This window comes from Mytilus trossulus, unplaced genomic scaffold (assembly GCF_036588685.1).
Source record: "Mytilus trossulus isolate FHL-02 unplaced genomic scaffold, PNRI_Mtr1.1.1.hap1 h1tg000070l__unscaffolded, whole genome shotgun sequence".
Taxonomy (NCBI): domain Eukaryota; kingdom Metazoa; phylum Mollusca; class Bivalvia; order Mytilida; family Mytilidae; genus Mytilus; species Mytilus trossulus.
The window spans coordinates 1,170,857-1,195,182 of NW_026963294.1; the positions used below are offsets into that span (position 1 = coordinate 1,170,857).

At 33.6% G+C, this 24,326-nt stretch overlaps 1 protein-coding gene and 1 long non-coding RNA gene across 2 annotated transcripts; both read right to left on the bottom strand.

The window, feature by feature from the left end:
- Positions 1–923: 923 nt before the first annotated feature.
- On the bottom strand, positions 924–2,774 carry LOC134699514 (fibronectin type 3 and ankyrin repeat domains 1 protein-like). Its single transcript, XM_063561113.1, has 3 exons — positions 2,661–2,774; positions 1,927–2,028; positions 924–1,187 (listed from the first exon to the last, which is right to left on the bottom strand). Exons 1-3 carry the CDS (start codon positions 2,772–2,774, stop codon positions 924–926), a joined length of 480 nt encoding a protein of 159 aa, XP_063417183.1.
- Positions 2,775–3,563: 789 nt separating this feature from the next.
- LOC134699502 (uncharacterized) lies at positions 3,564–23,434 on the bottom strand. Its single transcript, XR_010103618.1, has 5 exons — positions 23,322–23,434; positions 15,441–15,613; positions 12,530–12,553; positions 11,902–11,991; positions 3,564–3,650 (listed from the first exon to the last, which is right to left on the bottom strand). It is a non-coding gene; the product is annotated as an uncharacterized LOC134699502 (long non-coding RNA).
- Between the last annotated feature and the right edge of the window lie 892 nt (positions 23,435–24,326).

A 24,326-nucleotide genomic window follows, 5' to 3' on the forward strand; every position in this document is an offset into this window, starting at 1 on the left:
ACAGTTGTTGTGTTTGTAGTATAAAGTGTGTTGCTGGAGTGTGATTGTATTTGTCTTGGTAGTGTAAGGAGTGTTGCTGGAATGTGAACAAATAGTTGTTGTGTTTGTAGTATAAGGTGTGTTGCTGGAGTGTGATTGTAGTTGTCTTGGTAGTGTAAGGTGTGTTGCTGGAATGTGAAAATATAGTTGTTGTGTTTGTAGTATAAGGTGTGTTGCTGGAGTGTGATTGGTGGAAGGTATGTTGTAGTGTATGAATGGTGGAAGGTATGTTGGTAGTGTATCATTGGTGGAAGGTATGTAGGCAGTGTGTGATTGGTTGAAGGTATGTTGTAGTGTATAAATGGTGGAAGGCATGTAGGCAGTGTATGATTGGTGGAAGGTATGTTGTTAGTGTATGAATGGTAGAAGGTATGTAGGCAGTGTATGATCGGTGGAAGGTATGTTGTATTGTATGAATGGTGGAAGGTATGTAGGCAGTGTAATAATTGGTGGAAGGTATGTTGTAGTGTATGAATGGTGGAAGGTATGTAGGCAGTGTATGATTGGTGGAAGGTGTGTTTGTAGTGTTAGCCAACAAAAGGCACACATCAATCATAGCATTTATCAAGATTTATCATGTATATACAGAAGTAAACAATTTGATTGGTTACCATTCTGACAGTTGAAAAGCCTGTCTTAGTTATCTTTGTGTTGATATTGTTGGAGTTGTGGTTTATCAGTTTTTTTACTTATGTCAATACTTGGTAATCCATCCAGTATTTTAAATACTTGGTTCACATCATATCAAGTGATTTTTTTGTTCTTTATATGAATTTAAAATGTATACATTTTTTTGTTAATAAAGATAGTCCCTACATGTAAACATAAAGCACCAGGCTGATTTTTTCATATCTAGTTTAACTGTTTATTATAAAGGTATGTCATCATAAAGTTGGACTACATTTTACATTATTGTACTGCATCTGTTTACACTCAACTATTGTATTTGTATTTATATTCATTTGTAATTCTACTTTCTCTGTTGACTGGTATTTAGTTTTTAGAGAATAAAGTATCTGTCTAATATGATTGAAACTGAATGTTACCTGTTTTGTTTTCACCCAAGGGCTGCATCCTTGATCTATACACCATTTTGTTACATCAATCTGTCCATTCCCAGCAGCACCATGTAAAGCTGTGTATCCATCCTATAACAATATAAATATAAACATGTTAATGGAGTGTGATAATAAATCAAGAGAGGTGTCAAACAATTTATCAAAATATAAGAAATATAACATCTGGTAAAACAATAAACAATTATACATGTGTATAAACTGATAAATGGTAGATTAAGATATATAAACTAAATATATATTTTCTGATTCAGTTCTACAAAAGAGGAAAAAATAACAGTAAACCCCACTTAATATAAGACCTAACAATTCAAATTTTAAATATTTGTGGTCCATTAAATCTGTCTGATTAACAATTTTATGTTGATTCAGAAGAATGATTAAAGTAAAAAAAAAAAACTTTTTTCAAGAAACATTAAAACAAGTTATATTTTCTGATTCAGTACGAAGAGACAAGAAAAATAAGACCCCACTTTATATAATTCTGTCAAGTATTTGTTATTTTTAAAAGATGTTTTACATTAGATCTGTAGAATTAACATTATCTGACTTTAAAAGATGTTAACACAACTTGTTCTCATCAACTTCTTATTAAAATCAGATGTTAACAAAATAATTTTTTGTCAAGAAACAAAATAAAACCTTTACTTTCTGATTCAGTTCTGTGTTACGAATAAAATGAGACCCCACTTTATATAATTCTGTCAAATATTTGTTGTCCATTAAACCTGTCTGATTAACAACATGATTTTGTGTAGATTCTGTATAAAGTGTTGTTTGGTCAGAGTAAGGTGATTATATCTATCCTTACCACGGTGTCTCTGGCCTCTAACTGACTGCCGTGACTGGCGAGGTAGGTCACCACCTCCAGGTGTCCGTACTCAGCCGCCCACATTAATGGTGTCCTTCCAAACTGTAATATCAACATATAACAGACATCAAAACTTGTGTCATAAACTGGACAATGTTGTGTAATAAATATAAACAAAATATATATCACATGAATCAGTGGTCAAAACTGAATAAAATGACCAGTCACACTTGTATTTATATTCTATATAAACAACAAATAAACAACATGTTTTATTGTGAGATGTCAGAACTTCCATCAGAACTGTCAGGTTAAAAAAAAAAAGTTTTTTCAAGAAACATAAAAACAAGTTATATTTTCTGATTCAGTATGAAGAGACAAGAAAAATAAGACCCCACTTTATATAATTCTGTCAAGTATTTGTTATTTTTAAAAGATGTTTCACATTAGATCTGTAGAATTAACATTATCTGACTAAAGATGTTAACACAACTTGTTCTCATCAACTTCTCATTAAAATCAGATTTTTTACAAAATAATGTTTCATCAGGAAACAAAATAAAACCTTTACTATCTGATTCAGTTCTGTGTTACAAATAAAATGAGACCTCACTTTATATAATTCTAACAAATATTTGTTGTCCATTAAATCTGTCTGATTAACAACATGACTTTGTGTAGATTCTGTATAAAGTGGTGTTTGGTCAGAGTAAGGTGATTATATCTATCATTACCTTGCCTTTGGTCTCTAATTGACTGCCCTGACTGACCAGGTACATCACTACCTCCAGGTGTCCTCTCTCAGCGGCCAACATTAATGGTGTCCATCCAAACTGTAATATCAACATATAACAGACATCAAAACTTGTGTCATAAACTGGACAATGTTGTGTAATAAATATAAACAAAATATATATCACATGAATCAGTGGTCAAAACTGAATAAAATGACCAGTCACACTTGGATTTATATTCTACATAAACAACAAATAAACAACATGTTTTATTGTGAGATGTCAGAACTTCCATCAGAACTGTAAGGTTAAAAAAAAAACTTTTTTGTAGAAACATAAACAATATTTATATCAATGGACTCAGCTGGACAAGACAATTAAAATGAGACCCCACTTTATAAAATTCTGTCAAATATGTGTTGTCCATTAAATCTGTCTGATTAACAATGATTCAGTAGAATGATCAAAGTTTTAAAAAAAACTTGTTTTCAAGAAACATTAAAACGAGTTATATTTTCTGATTCAGTACGAAGAGACAAGAAAAATAAGACCCCACTTTATATAATTCTGTCAAGTATTTGTTATTTTTAAAAGATGTTTTACATTAAATCTGTAGAATTAATTTTATCTAACTAAAGATGTTAACACAACTTGTTCTCATCAACTTCTCATTAAAATCAGATGTTTACAAAATATTTTTTTGTCAGGAAACAAAATAAAACCTTTACTATCTGATTAAGTTCTGTGTTACGAATAAAATGAGACCCCACTTTATATAATTCTAACAAATATTTGTTGTCCATTTAACCTGTCTGATTAACAACATGATTTTGTGTAGATTCTGTATAAAGTGATGTTTCGTCAGAGTAAGGTGATTATATCTATCATTACCTCGGATGTGGCCTCTAACTGACTGCCGTGACTAGTGAGGTACATTACCACCTCCAGGTGTCCTCGCCAAGCGGCCAACATTAATGGTGTCCTTCCATACTGTAATATCAACATATAACAGACATCAAAACTTGTGTCATAAACTGGACAATGTTGTGTAATAAATATAAACAAAATATATATCACATGAATCAGTGGTCAAAACTGAATAAAATGACCAGTCAAACTTGTATTTATATTCTACATAAACAACAAATAAACAACATGTTTTATTGTGAGATGTCAGAACTTCCATCAGAACTGTCAGGTTAAAAAAAATACTTTTTTCTAGAAACATAAACAATATTTATATCAAAAGACTCAGCTGGACAAGACAATTAAAATGAGACCCCACTTTATATAATTCTGTCAAATATTTGTTGTCCATTAAATCTGACTGATTAACAATGATTTAAAAGTAGAATGATGAAAGTTAAAAAAATACTTTTTTCAAGAAACATTAAAACAAGTTATATTTTCTGATTCAGTACAAAGAGACAAGAAAAATAAGACCCCACTTTATATAATTCTGTCAAGTATTTGTTATTTTTAAAAGATGTTTTACATTAGATCTGTAGAATTAACATTATCTGACTAAAGATGTTAACACAACTTGTTCTCATCAACTTCTCATTAAAATCAAATGTTTACAAAATAATTTTTCGTCAGGAAACAAAATAAAACCTTAACTATCTGATTTAGTTCTGAGTTACCAATAAAATGAGACCCCACTTTATATAATTCTATCAAGTTTCTGTTTTTTTTTTTTTTTAAAGCTGTCTGATTAACAATGATGATCAAAGTTAAAAAAAAAATAATTTCAAGAAAAATAAAAACAAATTATATTTTCTGATTCAGATTTATGAGACAGGAAAAATGAGACCCCACTTTATATAATTCTATCAAATATTTGTTGTCTATTAAACCTGTCTGATTACCAGTATTTTGTGTTAATTCAGAATATTGATCAAAGCTTAAAAAGAATTAAGTGGTATTTCCATGTAAAATGTTTGTATTGTGTGTTGCTTCATATGATATGTGCTGTTTCTTATTATGGTAAAATAACAATGGTGTATGTTGTGTTGAGTATAAGTGAAGAACTTCAATAAGCCCTGTCTGTACTTTTTGTTTGCGTTGCCTATAAATGTTGATATGTCACATGTTTGTGAGCAGTATAAGAGTGTCATTGCTATGTCACTTGCTGGTGTTAAGTATAAGAGTGTCATTGCTATGTCACATGTTGGTGTTGAGTATAAGAGGGTCTGTGATATGTCACATATTGGAGTTGAGTATAAGTTTCATTGGTATGTGACATATTGGTGTTGAGTATAAGAGTGTCATTGCTTTGTCACATCTTGGTGTTGAGTATAAGAGTGTCTGTGATATGTCACATGTTGGGGTTGAGTATAAGTTTCATTGGTATGTCACATATTGGTGTTGAGTATAAGAGTGTCACTGCTACAATGTGCTATGTCACAGGTTTCTGTTAAATATAAGAGTGGTATGGTTACATGTTTGTGAGCAGTATAAGAGTGTCAATGCTATGTGACATGATGGTGTTGAGTATAAGAGTGTAAATGGTATGTTATATGATTGTGTTGAGTATAAGAGTGTCATAGCTATGTCACATGTTGGAGTTGAGTATAAGAGTGTTATTGCTATGTCACATGTCGGTGTTGAGTATAAAAGTGTTATTGCTATGTCACATGTTGGTGTTGAGTATAAAAGTGTTATTGCTATGTCACATGTTGGTGTTGAGTATAAGAGTGTCATTGCTATGTCACATGTTGGTGTTGAGTAAAAGAATGCCATTGCTATGTCACATGTTGGTGTTGAGTTTAAGAGTGTCATTGCTATGTCACATATTGGTGTTGAGTATTAGAGTGTAATTGCTATGTCACATGTTGGTGCTGAGTATAAGAGTGTTATTGCTATGTCACATATTGGTGTTGAGTATAAGAGTGTTATTGATATGTCACATATTGGTGTTGAGTATAAGAGTGTTATTGCTATGTCACATATTGGTGTTGAGTATAAGAGTGCTATTGCTATGTCACATGTTGGTGCTGAGTATAAGAGTGTTATTGCTATGTCACATATTGGTGTTGAGTATAAGAGTGCTATTGCTATGTCACATGTTGGTGCTGAGTATAAGAGTGTTATTGCTATGTCACATATTGGTGTTGAGTATAAGAGTGTTATTGCTATGTCACATGTTAATGCTTAGTATAAGAGTGTAATTGCTATGTCACATATTAGTGTTGAGTATAAGAGTATCAGTGATATGTCACATGTTGGTGTTGAGTATAAGAGTGTCAGTGATATGTCACATGTTGGTGTTCAGGAAAATAGTGTCATGGCTAGGTCAAATGATGTTTAGTAAAACAGTGTCAGTGCTATGCAGATGTTGGTGCTGAGGATAAGCATGTCATGGTTATGTCACATGTTGGTGTTGAGTATAAGAGTGTCATTGCTATGTCACATGTTGGAGTTGAGTATAAAAGTGTTATTGCTATATCAGGTTGGTATTGAGTATAAGTGTTTTTGCAATGTCACATGTTGGTGTAAGTATGTCATTACTATGTCACATGTTACCAGGTTACCCATGTCATGTTAATGTATGTTGTATGATGTGGTGTCACATGTCATGTTCAGTAGAGGAGTAGTGGATGAATGTTGTATGATCGGGTGTCACATGTCATGCTCAGTTCAGGAGTGGTGGATGAATGTTGTATGATCAGGTGTCACATGTCATGTTCAGTTCAGGAGTGGTGGATGAATGTTGTATGATCAGGTGTCACATGTCATGTTCAGTACAAGAGTGGTGAATGAATGTTGTATTATCAGGTGTCACATGTCATGTTCAGTACAAGAGTGGTGAATGAATGTTGTATGATCAGGTGTCACATGTCATTTTCAGTACAGGAGTGGTGAATGAATGTTGTAAGATCAGGTGTTGGATGTCATGTTCAAAACAGAAGTGGTAAATGAGTGTTGTATGATAAGGTGTCACATGTCATGTTCAGTACAGGAGTTGTAAATGAATGTTGTATGATCAGGTGTCACATATCATGTTCAGTACAATAGTGGTAAATGAATGTTGTATGATCAGGTGTCACATGTCATGTTCAGTACAAGAGTGGTGGACGAGTATTGTATGATCAGGTGTCACATGTCATGTTCAGTACAGGAGTGGTAATGAATGTTGTATGATCAGGTGTCACATGTCATGTTCAGTACAGAAGTGGTAAATGAATGTTGTATGATCAGGTGTCACATGTCATGTTCAGTACAAGAGTGGTGAATGAATGTTGTATGACCAGGTGTCACATGTCATGTTCAGTACAGGAGTGGTAAATGAATGTTGTACAATGTGGTGTCACATGTCATGTTCAGTAGAGAAGTGGTGAATGAATGTTGTATGATCAGGCGTCACATGTCATGTTCAGTTCAGGAGTGGTGAATGAATGTTGTATGATCAGGTGTCACATGTCATGTTCAGTACAGAAGTGAAAAATGAATGTTGTATGATCAGGTGTCACATGTCATGTTCAGTACAGGAGATGTAAATGAATGTTGTATGATCAGGTGTCACATGTCATGTTCAGTACAGAAGTGGTAAATGAATGTTGTATGATCAGGTGTCACGTCATGTTCAGTACAGGAGTGGTAAATGAATGTTGTATGATGTGGTGTCACATGTCATGTTCAGTAGAGGAGTGGTGGATGAATTTTGTATGATGTGGTGTCACATGCCATGTTCAGTACAGGAGTGGTAACGAATGTTGTATGATCAGGTGTCGCATTTCATGTTCAGTACAGGAGTGGTGAATGAATGTTGTATGATGTGGTATCACATGTCATGTTGAGTACAGGAGTGGTAATGAATGTTGTATGATCAGGTGTCGCATGTCATGTTCAGTACAGGAGTGGTAAATGAAAATTGTATGATCAGGTGTCAAATGTCATGTTCAGTACAGGAGTTGTTAATAAATGTTGTATGATGTGGTGTCACATGTCATGTTCAGTAGAGGAGTGGTGGATGAATGTTGTATGATGTGGTGTCACATGTCATGTTCAGTACAGGAGTGGTAACGAATGTTGTATGATCAGGTGTCGCATGTCATGTTCAGTACAGGAGTGGTGAATGAATGTTGTATGATGTGGTGTCACATGTCATGTTGAGTACAGGAGTGGTAATGAATGTTGTATGATCAGGTGTCGCATGTCATGTTCAGTACAGGAGTGGTAAATGAAAATTGTATGATCAGGTGTCACATGTCATGTTCAGTACAGGAGTTGTTAATAAATGTTGTATGATGTGGTGTCACGTGTCATGTTCAGTACAGGAGTGGTAACGAATGTTGTATGATCAGGTGTCGCATGTCATGTTCAGTACAGGAGTGTTCATTGAATGTTGTATGATGTGGTGTCACATGTCATGTTCAGTACAGGAGTGGTAACGAATGTTGTATGATCAGGTGTCGCATGTCATGTTCAGTACAGAAGTGGTGGATGAATGTTGTATGATGTGGTGTCACATGTCATGTTCAGTACAGGATTGGTAACGAATGTTGTATGCTCAGGTGTCGCATGTCATGTTCAGTACAGGAGTGTTCATTGATTGTTGTATGATGTGGTGTCACATGTCATGTTCAGTACAGGAGTGGTGGATGAATGTTGCATGATCAGGTGTCACATGTCATGTTCAGTACAGGAGTGGTTAATGAATGTTGTATGATCAGGTGTCACATGTCATGTTCAGTACAGGAGTGGTAACGAATGTTGTATGATCAGGTGTCACATGTCATCTTCAGTACAGGAGTGGTGAATGAATGTTGTATGATCAGGTGCCACATGTCATGTTTAATACAGAATTGGTAAATGATTGTTGTATGATCATGTGTCATGTCTTGTGTCATGATGATGCAAAATTTATGTAAAACCAAAGGATTTTTTTTTATAGAATACCATGAAAGTGTATGTTAAGTGTCATAAAGTATAATAAAATAAATCACAATATTTCAGTTGTATGCAGTTAAGAAGTATCAGACGGCAACCCTTTGACATACAAACTGGAGTGGTATTCATCAGTGTAATGAAGTAAATCACAATATTTCAGTTGTATGCAGTTAAGAAGTATCAGACGGCAACCCTTTGACATACAAACTGGAGTGGTATTCATCAGTGTAATGAAGTCAATCACAATATTTCAGTTGAATACAGTTAGGAAGTATCAGACAGCAACCATTTGACAAACAAACTGGAGTGGTATTCATCAGTGTAATGAAATAAATCACAATATTTCAGTTGTATACAGTTATGAAGTATCAGACAGCAACCCTTTGACAAACAAACTGGAGTGGTATTCATCAGTGTAATGAAGTAAATCACAATATTGCAGTTGTATACAGTTAGGAAGTATCAGACAGCAACCATTTGACAAACAAACTGGAGTGGTATTCATCAGTGTAATGAAGAAAATCACAATATTTCAGTTGTATACAGTTATGAAGTATCAGACAGCAACCCTTTGACAAACAAACTGGAGTGGTATTCATCAGTGTAATGAAGAAAATCACAATATTTCAGTTGTATACAGTTATGAAGTATCAGACAGCAACCCTTTGACAAACAAACTGGAGTGGTATTCATCAGTGTAATAAAGTAAATCACAATATTTCAGTTGTATACAGTTAGGAAGTATCAGACAGCAACCATTTGACATACAAACTGGAGTGGTATTCATCAGTGTGATGAAGTAAATCACAATATTTCAGTTGTATACAGTTATGAAGTATCAGACAGCAACCCTTTGACATACAAACTGGAGTGGTATTCATCAGTGTAATGAAGTAAATCACAATATTTCAGTTAAGAAGTATCAGACAGCAACCCTTTGACATACAAACTGGAGTGGTATTCATCAGTGTAATGAAGTCAATCACAATATTTCAGTTAAGAAGTATCAGACAGCAACCCTTTGACATACAAACTGGAGTGGTATTCATCAGTGTAATGAAGTCAATCACAATATTTCAGTTAAGAAGTATCAGACAGCAACCCTTTGACATACAAACTGGAGTGGTATTCATCAGTGTAATGAAGTCAATCACAATATTTCAGTTAAGAAGTATCAGACAGCAACCCTTTGACATACAAACTGGAGTGGTATTCATCAGTGTAATGAAGTCAATCACAATATTTCAGTTAAGAAGTATCAGACAGCAAACCTTTGACATACAAACTGGAGTGGTATTCATCAGTGTAATGAAGTCAATCACAATATTTCAGTTAAGAAGTATCAGACAGCAACCCTTTGACATACAAACTGGAGTGGTATTCATCAGTGTAATGAAGTCAATCACAATATTTCAGTTAAGAAGTATCAGACAGCAACCCTTTGACATACAAACTGGAGTGGTATTCATCAGTGTAATGAAGTCAATCACAATATTTCAGTTAAGAAGTATCAGACAGCAAACCTTTGACATACAAACTGGAGTGGTATTCATCAGTGTAATGAAGTCAATCACAATATTTCAGTTAAGAAGTATCAGACAGCAACCCTTTGACATACAAACTGGAGTGGTATTCATCAGTGTAATGAAGTCAATCACAATATTTCAGTTAAGAAGTATCAGACAGCAACCCTTTGACATACAAACTGGAGTGGTATTCATCAGTGTAATGAAGTCAATCACAATATTTCAGTTAAGAAGTATCAGACAGCAAACCTTTGACATACAAACTGGAGTGGTATTCATCAGTGTAATGAAGTCAATCACAATATTTCAGTTGTATGCAGTTAAGAAGTATCAGACAGCAACCCTTTGACATACAAACTGGAGTGGTATTCATCAGTGTAATGAAGTCAATCACAATATTTCAGTTAAGAAGTATCAGACAGCAACCCTTTGACATACAAACTGGAGTGGTATTCATCAGTGTAATGAAGTCAATCACAATATTTCAGTTAAGAAGTATCAGACAGCAAACCTTTGACATACAAACTGGAGTGGTATTCATCAGTGTAATGAAGTCAATCACAATATTTCAGTTAAGAAGTATCAGACAGCAACCCTTTGACATACAAACTGGAGTGGTATTCATCAGTGTAATGAAGTGTTTCAAGTTTGTTTGGGGCTGTTGTTTGTCTTTTCGTCTGGTCATGGCATTCTTCTTCTACTTCATGTACTTAATGTGTTTTTTCCCGCTGTTTTATTTGGGTATAGGTGTTGGATACATTGATGTCGTGTACTGATGTTTCTCACTGTTTGTGTTGAATACAGGAGTTGTATATATTGGTGTTGTGAAATAATGTTTTGCACTGTTTTTGTGGAATACAAGAGTTCTATATACATTCGGGATGTGTAATAATGTTTCTTAATATTTTGAAGACTTTTTGCAATTAAAGAACCTTAGTGAGCACGCTCACATACCCCACGTCCCCACATTGTCATTGGAGAAATTAAATAAGTGTAAGAAAAAAAAATTGTATAAGAAAAATTAATTTCCTGCCAACATGCACATCTAAATAGTACGTCCTTATTATCTACAAAATTTCATGAAATTCTGTTGTGTGGTTTCAGAGGAGTTGAGATGACAAACTGTTGCAGAAGTACATTTAAGCACATAAGTTCAAAGGGACGTAACTCCTAGAAAAAAAATTGAATCGCAATTTCCTGTCGATATGCACAACTACATAGAATGCCCTTATTATCTGAAAAGGTTTCGTGAAATTCTGTTGTGTGGTTTCAGAGGAGTTGCGATGACAAACTGTTGCAGTAGTACATTAAAGTAAATAAGTTCAAAGGGGCGTAACTCCTAGAAAAAAAATTGAATCGCAATTTCCCGTCGATATGCACAACTACATAGTATGTCCTTATTATCTGAAAAGGTTTGGTGAAATTCTGTTGTGTGGTTTCAGAGGAGTTGCGATGACAAACTGTTGCAGTAGTACATTAAAGTAAATAAGTTCAAAGGGGCGTAACTCCTAAAAAAAAATTGAATCGCAATTTCCCAATGATATGCACAACTACATAGTATGTCCTTATTATCTGAAAAGGTTTCGTGGAATTCTGTTATGTGGTTTGAGAGGAGTTGCGATGACAAGAAACAGGACTGATGGACGGAATGACGGACGGACTGACGGACGGGTCAAAAACATTATACCCTCCGCCACGCAACGAGTTGCGTGGCGTATAATAACCAGAAATTAACATTGAATCACTGAACACTAACAAGAGCAATGTTTAACTGATTCATATTGTGTGTACTATATATAATAAATACATTTTACTTCACTTACATCATCATCTCTACATTCCAAATTAGCTCTGTTCTTTACACATGATTCTACTTCTTTTATATTCCCCTTCTCTGCAGCTGTAAGAAGTTTCTGTAAGCAAAACAATTTTTTTTACATTTTCCTCTTAAACATACAAATGTATTATAAATGTAATAATTGAATTAAATAAGCTACATGTTTACAGTTTTAATAGCTTATATTAAATACAATGACTATGAAGAGGGAAAGAAATTATCTATAATTTCAGATTTTTTTTTAGAAAAATCTTTAGACAATTGTATTATGCTTTGAGATGGAGCCTCAGTTTTTGTTGGAGTTAGTATTGTAGGGTCTTTAATTTTCTATGTAATGTTTTGAAGAATGTTTATTTATTTGATTGTTTTTCATTTTTTGCCACGACGTCGTCAGTTTCTCTTCGACTTAAAAAGAGTTGTGAATGTCCTTTGATATTTAATGTCTCTTTTTTTGTGTCCTGGAATTTTGAACTAGTATATTGAAATTCTTTTCACTGTAGTCATCTTGATTTCTCCTGTTCTCCCCCTAAGAATACTGCACGCCTGTACCTTTCTGTACATTTAATAAACAACATAGGTCACATGAACACTGAATTTTAAGAAGAAAAACTTACCTCATCCCAACTTGCCATTATATCCTGTAAAAGAAAGACAAATCATTGTATTTTTTATAAAAATAAGGAGATTCATGGTATGATTACCAATGAGACAACTATCCACTTATGTTCAAATAAAGTGGATGTAAGCAATTATAGGCAACGGTAAGGCCTTCAACAATGAGAAAAACCCATACCGTATAGTCAGCTATAAAGGCCCCAACATGAAAAATATGAAGCAATTCAATTGAGAAAAATAACGGCCTAATTTATAACAATTTAACCAATTTACGAAAGACATATATGACAGACAAGAACCAGTGATAGCCATTGAACTACAAGCTCCTGACTTGGGACAGGAACATAAAGAATGAGGAGGGGTTAAACATGTTTGTATACAGGAGTTGTAATTTTACGAGGAATATTTCAATTGTTGTTGAAATCATGATGTCATATTTAGATTGCCCCAATACCTTTAAATATTAATGTTGAACAAAATCTGTATTTTCTCCAAATTATGATTATCCTCTAACCTTGTCCTTTTATTACATTCCACCATATACAAGTAAATTAGATAAACTTTAAAACAAATTTACTCTTTTTTAAATAGATGCTGTAAAAATGATGTACAAATTTTGCTTACATTTTAATGTCATTGTTGAAACAATCAAGGGCCATAACTCCTGAACAGCATAGAAGAAGATTTGCACTATCAGACTTAACCTCCATTGTGACATGAGAAACAACAAATATGAAAACTTTAAAAGGTTTGGTTAAATGTTTTGCAAGTTATTACACAGAAATGTCATAAACATTGATTTTTCAATCAATCACAAGGACCAGAGCCATGATAGCACTTAATCCATAATATGAAAATGTAAAAGTGCTGGTAGCAACCATTTGTCGAAATTGGGTTTGTCAGTCAGAAATGTTTTTTTCTTGTTTTTGTAAAATACTGTTAAAAGTAAGAAGATGTGGTATGATTGCTAATGGGACAACTCTTCACCAGAGAGCTTTCAATAATGAGCAAAACCTTTACCAAACAGCAATCTATAACTAAGGCTCCAAAATGACAAATATAAAGCACTTCAAACGAGAAAGGCCTGAGAACACACTTATTTCGTAGTGCATTTCTTTTAGACAATAAATTCAAATTAGAAAAATCACATCTGCTGCATCTCAAAAAGATTTTACAGTGTAGTACTACTTTTGGGACAAATAATATCAAAATTATAGAAAAGTCTACCAGCTCTAACTTAAAATATGGACAATTCTATGTTAAGGGGGTCTATAATTCAGTTTGACAGCTTCAGACAAAATTCTTCAACTGGACAAAATCATTACTTTACATTACAATTCATCACCCAAATCTTTTTTTCACATGTAATTTCACCCCCATACTTTATATTTCATGCATAAAATATACTTATAAAGAAATAAATTTGGAAAGTGTATCAAAAAAATATGCAAGTTATACACTGTTCACACTATATTTGTAGACAACGAAAATCAAAGGACGATAACTGTATCCTCGGACCAACTTATGGCCAGATTTTTGTACAAATCAGGAAATGAAAAACCAATATGATATATACATGTACAGCAACTAAAGACATTACCACTGAATTACAGGCTACTGGCTTGTGACCATTTGAAATTGTTTTTTTTTACAATTTTCCCTTAGACTTGTATAGTAAATCCCTATGTTCTATTTTTAGCCATGTCAGCCATGTTGGTTGGATGGCAGGGTCATCGGATATATTTTTCAATCAAGATACCCTATTGAAAATTGTAGCTTACTCAGAGTTTAATTCTATTTGGCCAAGTATATTAAGTGAAGAAGATTTTGTAAAAGATTGCAAAAATTTATGAAAAATATTGTTAAAAATTGACTATAAAGGGCAATAACTCCTTAAGGGGTCAATTGAAAATTTTGGTCATGTTGACTTATTTTGTAGATTGTACTTTGCTGAACATAAAATTTCTGTTAACAGTTTATCTCTCTATCTACAGATCTATAATAATATTTAAGATAACCAAAACTTGCAAAATTTCCTTAAAATTACCAGTTCAGGGGCAGCAACCTAACAATGGGTTGTCTGATTCGTCTGAAAATTTCAGGGCAGATAGATTTAAAACTGTTGTACATTTTAACCCCATTTAAGATTTGCTCTTAATGCATTTAGTTTCAGAGATATAAGCCAAAAACTGCATTTTACCCCTATGTTTTATTGTTAGTCATGTCCGCAATTTTGGTTGGCAGGCCGGGTCATCGGACACATTTTTAAACTAGATACCCTAGTGATGATTGTGGCCAAGTTTGGTTAAATTTTTGCCCAGTAGTTTTAGAGAAGATTTTTGTAAAAGTTAACGGACGACAATGATGGACGACAGACGACGGACGCTAAGTGATGAGAAAAGCTTACTGGGCTCTTTGGGCCAGGTGAGCAAAAAATATTTGGGGATTTATAAAATAAATTTGTAGATTCACCATACACAATTAAAAGGTAAAAATATCTGGGCCTTATCAAATATATATTTTAAGATTCACTGTACACGATTAAAATCTAAAAAATATAGGGTGCTTTATACAATGGAAAGCAGGACACCCCTGTCTCTACCTTTACACATATATCGATATATGTATATAATGTTCATCTCATATCTTTCCTTATTGCACTGATTGTACGTTGAATAATATATTTAATGAGACAGTTAGTATGACACTTTTATTTTCCTTGTAATTTCCATACACGCTTCAAAATTTTGATTACAAATTACATTGTAAAAGTTCCAAAACATCTGTTAAAAGATCCTCAAATTCAACATAACTTGTTAAAAAAAAAAATGAAAAATGGTTAAGGATGATTTTTAAAGAAACGTGTTAAAATAAAGTCCATTACTAATTAGTATCAATACAATTAAATACCCAAAGTGAAATCTGTTGGTACAAGTTCTTCAACCGTCAATATGGGATTACATGTGGGCCTTCATCAAACTGTAATTGCAACTTCAGCATGTTATTATTAAGTCTAGATCTGTCTGCAAGGCCTTAATGCCACTTTATATAACATACCCCTTCTGCCACCAGTCAATCAAAATCTGAAAAAAAGTTTTAAAATTTAAAACATGTAAACAGATTAAACAGAATAGATAATGGAAACAAGGAATGTGTCAAAGAGACAACAACCAAAACCAGAGAGCAGAAAACAGCCAAAGGCCAACAATGGGTCATCAACACAGCCAGAAAATTCCACACCCAGAGGCACACTTCATCTGCCCCCCCCCCCCCCCCACCCTTTAGTTATTACAGACATACATGTACTTTTTCTGTAATAACATAGGTGTACTATGCATGATTGGCAAACTATGAACTGTTAAATATCTTTCTATAGTTGAGTATACATGTACATAAAGACAATAGTAATATCAATAGAACTTGTATACATTTTAACAAAACTAATGATGTATATTGTTCCTTTGAAACATGTAACATACATATGTTATCACAGTTCTTTGATTTTTTAGTCCACAATAACAAATGTATGTTAATTTTCTGTAATAACTCTATAGAGTTATATCGTTGACTGACTGAACCATGAAAATGAGGTCAACCTTGGGTGACAGCTGCCAGTTGGACATGCACACCTTATAATGATTCCATATACAAATAAATTGGGACTGTGTTCATGGGACACAGAAGTTGCCCCCGCTCGCATATCATATAAAGTTATAAAGGGACATAACTGAAGAACGGTAAAAATCACTATCAAAATTTGGTTGAGGCTAAATTAAGTTACAGAACGGAAACGAAAAATTCAGCAACTTTTCAATTTGTAAAAAGGCACAACTACTAGAATACTACATTTTCAAGGATTTGTCTCACTATACAAATCCTTGTATTTTCTCATGGCTGACGTGTTACTATAGGGCCCCAATATTTTTGTTTCCCAATAACCAGAATAATTCAGTCCCTCCCTGTGATCGACTCTCCCACTCGCGAGGGCCTGAACTCTTAATAGGAGTTAAAACTTTTGCATGAATAAGACAATCTTTCGTTTTTCAGAGAAAAGCTGTCAATAAAAAAAAACAGCTACATTTTTGGCCAAAGCGTGGGAGGCAAAACATGACAAAAATGCCCCTAAATGAACAAAAATAAATTCCAGAAAAAAATGACTGCCTTACCTCTTGAATCCACCCCTGAATTATGTACTTATTGTTCATGCCAAGTTGGCAAAACATATATTTTGTTTTTGAATTTCTTAAATACTTCCTGGTACAGCAATTAGAAAAAATGATTAGTTTTTCACAGAAGGGTACTTGGAAGATATTGCCAATATATGTGTCAATGAAAATGTTGTAATATGATTATATATTTGGTTGTGTATATTGTATTGCACATGTATATGCCTTTTATCTGGGACAACATTCCTAATGCGCCTTGAAATGAGGAACTCAAAAGTCACGTGTAAAGAAAAAATCTCTGTGTAGTGATATTGGACATGTTTCTATTTTTAGCAAATGACTGAACCTAATTATTTGTGGTGATTAGGAAAGTAGAGGAACATAGAATAAATGTGTAAAAACTATGGAGCTATTGCATGTGTTCAAAGTATTAAATTTTCAAAGAACTTATTGTATTAAATAGGGGATATTTTACCACAAGGAGCCGCATCACAACAGGATGATCGGGGTTTGCTAATTTAGGGAAAAAGTAATCTCACTTCGTACCCCGAAAATTTAACCACATATGTGAAAATGTCACAGCTTCGAAACAAGCTATCATACATATCCAAGTTAACGATATGGACTGAGCTACAGGAAAAAACGTTACCATTACCGCCTATGTAAAAACAATTAAAGATTTTGAGCCAAATTAGAAGCTCAATTCCAGAGGTTGTCAGACTGATTTATGGATGATTTCACCTTGTACACCACTGAAAATGATGGTAAGTAGTTTTTTATTTATACCTAGATATAATAAATTGTTTAAGATAAATGTTATTGATAAAGATCAGCAAAAACTCGAGAAAATTTTCGCTTTTAAAATGCATTACTAGCACGGGGCTGAACACTTGTTTTAGGCACAATCATAAATTTGTTTACTTTCGACAGATCCGAACCGTGTTTACTACATTGAAAAGGCAAGAAATAACTTTTAAATATTATTAAATTGTAAGTAAACATGACACAATATAGTCTTTGTTATGAAATATCACTCTGGTCTACAGAAATACCTGATAATCAAGGGAGATAACACACTTCATACGAGTAATGTGAGATTCAATATCGCATGTGCCTTTATCCAATGATTTGACCCCTGGTCAGTAGATATCATATGCACAAAAACACAGACAAAAACAGTTACATGTTTTTAGAAAATATTGAATTATTATTTTAATGCACATGAGCAAAACAAGGGATATTGTCATTTCTCAGTGAAAAAGGGGGAGGGTCAAACCTTCTTGAAAACAATGTTTATGCACCTATTCAACTATTACGCTAGTTAATTAGCTACTACCCATGGTTCTAATACAAAAGGTTTAAATGAAGGTGGCTAAGCCACAAGGGAGAAGCATTTGTCTTTCTTTGTGATTAAACTTTCAAGAATAGATTTTTCTCTCTCAATAATACTTATGTATTTAAATCAAATGATAACACAGCCTGAGTATTTTTTTTGGTCTTATTTCAGTTCCAGACATATCATTATTTTTCAACCTGAGATGGCAAACTAGAGGTTTTAAAAAGTCCTGAATAACTGGTAAGCATTTTGTTTTATTAATCAAGCTCTAATTGTTTATTTCTGGTACTTATGCAATTGAAATTACAGTCGGAATGTTAAAAATATGCTTATATGAAAACTGTTGCTATGTCTTGGTATTAAATGAAAAGGCTTAGTTACAGATCGTTTGGACTCAATATTTCGAGTTAAATCTTGCGGCAACTGTTTCTCACGTAACACTACAAACTATATTTAGCGCTATTTTGATCTGTCGTTATTTAATGATGCCATATAATACATGTGATGTCACAATGTTTCCGTTAAGACCTCATGTGGATTTCTCACTGATAAAAGGTTTTCACTGAAAAACATGTAAAAACATTTTTTCTCAAATGGAATTATGTGAAAGGACAAGTTTTGAAAATTTGCACTATATTGCACTCTAATTATATGATACGGATGACTTTCCCAGTAGTTTAGAGCTGTTTCAACAGTATTAAATACAAGATTACCACTAGTAAGAATAATTATTTTGGTGGTGTTTTTTTTTATAAAACCTTCAGTTTTGCATAATTTCTCTGTCAAAATGCACTTTAAGGCACAAGAAAATTTTATAGAATGCTTAATCAGGGTCTGTGTATTGTAATTAAAGGTTATAATCAGAAGTTTTGTCCTTGATTTGACTAGTGGAGGTAATCTGGAAGAAATTACTTATACATACTCATTGTATTCAAAATAAATGAATATAGCGACGAAAGTGTCATTGCCTTATAGTGCTAAAACAACTTTATTTTTTTTCAGAAATGGACAAAAGTACAAAGATTTATTCAGAATATTATACCGATGAAGATCACATAAAAATATTTGGAAAAATCAGAAGTATGGATTACAATATGGGACAACATCCCTAATGCGCCTTGAAATGAGGCGTGTAAAGAAAAAATCTCTGTGTAGTGATATTGGACATGTTTCTATTTTTAGCAAATGACTGAACTTAATTATTTGTGGTGATTAGGAAAGAAGAGGAACATAGAATAAATGTGTAAAAACTATGGAGCTATTGAATGTGTTCAAAGTATTAAATTTTCAAAGAACTTATTGTGTTAAATAGGGGATATTTTACCACAAGGAGCCGCATCACAACAGGATGTTCGGGGTTTGCTAATTTAGGGAAAAAGTAATCTCACTTCGTACCCCGAAAATTTAACCACATATGTGAAAATGTCACAGCTTCGAAACAAGCTATCATACATATCCCAGTTAACGATATGGACTGAGCTACAGGAAAAAAACGTTACCATTACCGCCTATGTAAAAACAATTAAAGATTTTGACCCATCTGCTATTGTGGCAGTGTGTATTTTGCGTATAAAAGTATTGAATTAAATGGAAGTACATGTATATTTTTTTACTGAAACCAAGATTAAATCATGCTACATTTTCAAAATGAATTGTTTTATGGATCCACCCGACCCGATCTTAAATATATTACTTTCAGAATGAAAAATCAGATTTCTCAACAGAAGAATCCTGCAATGCACCTCTTGATCTTTGGTCTCTTTGACTGGATCTTGTTGTTCTTTTTATTATAATAAGGTATTTATGTACAGAAGTCATTTAGGAATACAGTTTTTGAAATGCAACCAGATGCTCCGCAGGGCGTAGCTTTATACGACCGCAGAGGTTGAACCCTGAACGGTTGGGGCAAGTATGGACACAACATTCAAGCTGGATTCAGCTCTAAATTTGGATTGTGATTAAATAGTTGACACAGCATAGGTTTCTGACACAGAATGAATGTGTTCTAATGAAATAAAAAAAATTGTTTTCTCTTAGAGCAATTCACTATGCTGTTGAATATTATTCCTCTCCAAAAAATGTTTGAAGAAATTTTCTTTTATTTATGAAATTTCAAATGAGAAAATTGAACCCAATTTTTTTAATCACATCCCCCTTTCCCTTATTCCAAAACTAATCTCAATTAAAATTTCTAATGGAGTTTGCAACAATTACTACTCATTTAAATACATCATAAAATATTAAGATGTAAAAAAACTGCTTGTTATCACTGAATGGTAAAAATTATTTTAATTTATCAGTTGGTAGTAAAAAGTGAATATACATTGTATATTGTATATATAACAAAGATTTAAGTTGATTCTGAACAAAGAAAGATAACTCCAAATAAAAAAAAAATCTTACAATTAGATATTTCTTGCTTACTATTCTTGACAAAGAAAGATAACTCTAATTAAAAACAAAATTGCTATTTCACAATATTTTGCAATAAGATATTTCTTGCCATTGCGCAATACTGTGCAATTGAAAAGACTTGCTATTGCACAAAACTTAATTTAATAATTTTAGATCCTGATTTGGACCAACTTCAAAACTGGGCCCAGAATCAAAAATCTAAGTACATGTTTGGATTCAGCATATCAAAGAACCCCAAGATTTCAATTTTTGTTAAAATCAAACTAAGTTTAATTTTGGACCCTTTGGACTTTAATGTAGACCAATTTGAAAACAAGACCAAAAATGAGGAATCTACATACACAGTTAGATTTGGCATATCAAAGAACCCCATTTATTCAATTTTTGATGAAATCAAACAAAGTTTAATGTTGGACCCCGATTTGGAACAACTTGAAAACTGGGCTGATAATCAAGAATCTAAGTACATTTTTAGATTCAGCATATCAAAGAACCCAACCGATTAATTTTTTGTCAAAATCAAACGAAGTTTAATTTTGGACCCTTTGGACCTTAATGTAGTAGACCAATTTGAAAACGGGACCAAAAGTTAAAAATCTACATACACAGTTAGATTCAGCATATCAAAGAACCCCAATTATTCAATTCTGATGAAATCAAACAAAGTTTAATTTTGGACCCTTTGGGCCCCTTATTCCTAAACTGTTGGGACCAAAACTCCCAAAATCATTACCAACCTTCCTTTTATGGTTATAAACCTTGTGTTTAAATTTCATAGATTTCTATTTACTTATACTAAAGTTATGGTGCGAAAACCAAGAAAAATGCTTATTTGGGTCCCTTTTTGGCCCCTAATTCCTAAACTGTTGGGACCTAAACTCCCAAAATCAATACCAACCTTCCTTTAGTGGTCATAAACATTGTGTTTAAATTTCATTATTTTCTATTTACTTAAACTAAAGTTATTGTGCGAAAACCAAGAATAATGCTTATTTGGGCCCTTTTTTGGCCCCTAATTCCTACACTATTGAAACCAAAACTCCCAAAATCGATCCCAACCTTTCTTTTGTGGTCATAAACCTTGTGTCAAAATTTCATGGATTTCTATTAACTTAAACTAAAGTTATAGTGCGAAAACCAAGAAAATGCTTATTTGGGCCCTTTTTGGCCCCTTATTCCTAAAATGTTGGGACCAAAACTCCCAAAATCAATACCAACCTTCCTTTTGTGGTCATAAACCTTGTGATAAAATTTTATAGATTTATATTCACTTTTACTCAAGTTAGAGTACGAAAACTAAAAGTATTCGGACGACGACGCCAACTTGATAGCATTATACGACGAAAATTTTTTCAAAATTTGCGGTCGTATAAAAACCATTAACGGAATGTCGATGATTGTAAACCGTACATACAAACAAGTCATCACTTCTTTTGACAACAAATTTTGATTTCACGCTTATTACAATTATGATTCTATTTTTTAGTAATTTTACGTGTCCCGCTCAACTTTGTTTCCTGTTTTCAGGCACACTAATTTGACTTTCATGTGTCCAAATACCAACAATCAGCCAATCCTGTGTCACGCTTAGACCCCAATGAGACCCACTGTGATGACTGAAAGGCGTTATTACATACATGACATACATACATTGTTTCTTTGTAAAATAACCGGTTATTTCAACACAATTCATGACAGGAGGAGATATAAATCTATAAGAATTCCCCCAATAACAGTACTAGTATACCTGTTATTTTCTGAAATAACTTGTTTAAATTATATGTATACCTTTGGTGGTAAATAATAATGTAAAATCTTTAATATACACCCTAATGCTATTTGTCTGCAGGCCATTACTGGGCATCACACAGGTTCTCGTAAAATTTTGACGTCATAATACAAAATATTTGACGCCACAATGGATAAAGTGATTGTTGTTTGACGTTCATAGTTCGAGCGGGACAGATTCAGGATTAGCGATAAGGTGTATTGTCTCATATCTGTGGATGAGGAACCTAACTTGATGTTAATAATCAGTTCTTAATTTTTATTTAATTTTCAAATACAAAGATTTTATATTGTATGCACACTTTTGAATCTATACGCATTATAAATCAGTGGCGGATCCAGAAATGTTCATAAGTGGGGGCCCACTGACTGACCTAAGAGGAGGCCCGCTCTAGTCGCGCTTCAGTGATTCCCTACATAAGCAACCAAATTTTTTCTCAAAAAGGGGGGGGGGGGCGGGCCCCTTCCCCCCCCCCCTAAATCCGCCTCTGTAAGGACGACATCAAAAGTTCAATGTAGGATGAAAAACTTAATTCAGATAGTTTTTTTAATGACCCCCCTACCCCCCTCTTAACTTAACTTTGGAAAAATTGATTGACCCATATAGATATATCATGTATATGTAAAATCGATGTAGGATAAACAAAACTTACAGCAAGTTTAACCCCCACCCCCAAACTATTTGAATTAAGTGATTTATCCTTCATTGATCTTTTGATGTCGTCCCTAAATGAAGGTTCATACAAGCTTTTTCAAAAAAAATACTTGTTAACACATGACAAACTTCAGCGCCGCCTGGTGTCTAAAAACTCTTACACTTTTTAAATGCACTTTTTAACTTACAAATTTGTTTCCATAAACAATTTTACCTTGAAGAACATAAAATCACTTAGTAAAATGATTAATTAAACATTTCTTCTGAACTTGTTCAGAACATTTCGTCTTAATGCGAAGAAGAAGAGATATGGAAACCCGGAAATATGTCCATCGACCTGTTGCTGTGTCAAAAATATTTTTAAAATGAGCTAAAATGAGTACGTCATTTCTTCACATGAGTCAGATATAACAGAAATATTTAAAACTTACCCTTAAAAAGCCTTCTAAATGACGTCTTCTTAGTTAAAACGAATGTGTTGGCAGTTTGTCGATAGCAGCAACGCGGAAGTTTTGTCAAAACGAGACACTGAACATCGGGATTGGGACAAGTCGGACCAAGAAAACTCGGACCACTTTTAAAGAAACTCGGATTAGATTGAAAGACAAATCGGACCAGTTTGAAACAATGATTGGACCCATTTAAGGACGATTCCAAATATTTTCAAAGACAACTATGACCAATGTGAAACACTGATTGGGTCCATTTAAAACGGTTGATTCAAGGAAAAAAAGGGGATAGAGGACGTAAGACCCGGCTCCCCCCGTTTGATCGCCAAAAATAATAAATAATTTTTCACGCTATATACAAATTTTTTTGGAATTGGGGAGGAGGGTGTCGTAGAACAACTGATTCACCTCAGTGAGGGTCTGGAATGGGGGAGGAGGGTGTCGTAGAACAACTGATTCATCTCAGTGAGGGTCTGGAATGGGGGGAGGAGGGTGTCGTAGAACAACTGATTCAACTCAGTGACACATATAAATTCAGAAAGTAAATTGGCAATGTTTTTTTGTAGAATAGTATATTTGTTTTGTACAAGTTCAACTTGTATGCGAAAACAGTCATGTACGTGCACTTAATTTTTCTTGTTGGCTTTATTTCAAGAAAAAAATAATTTACGTGTTCCCTTGGTAAATGCAGGAATTTTCACTTCCGCACACAAAAGTCTACACTTTCTGATATGTCAAATCCTCTGTTTGCTAAGAATTTATCTCCTGTTAAAAGTTTCGTTAACAGTCGACAATTTTCAGTTATTTTCTGTTTACTAGATCGTCCGACCTCACGTTCACCCAACCTTTAGACAGACGGTATATAAGAGGGTGTGGATGGGGTATACAGAATAGAGAATAATGGGCAAAAATAAAGAATAGAGTAAAATGGGCAAAAAAGAGAATAGAGAATAATGGGGTGCTAAAATATAACGAATAACTGCAAAA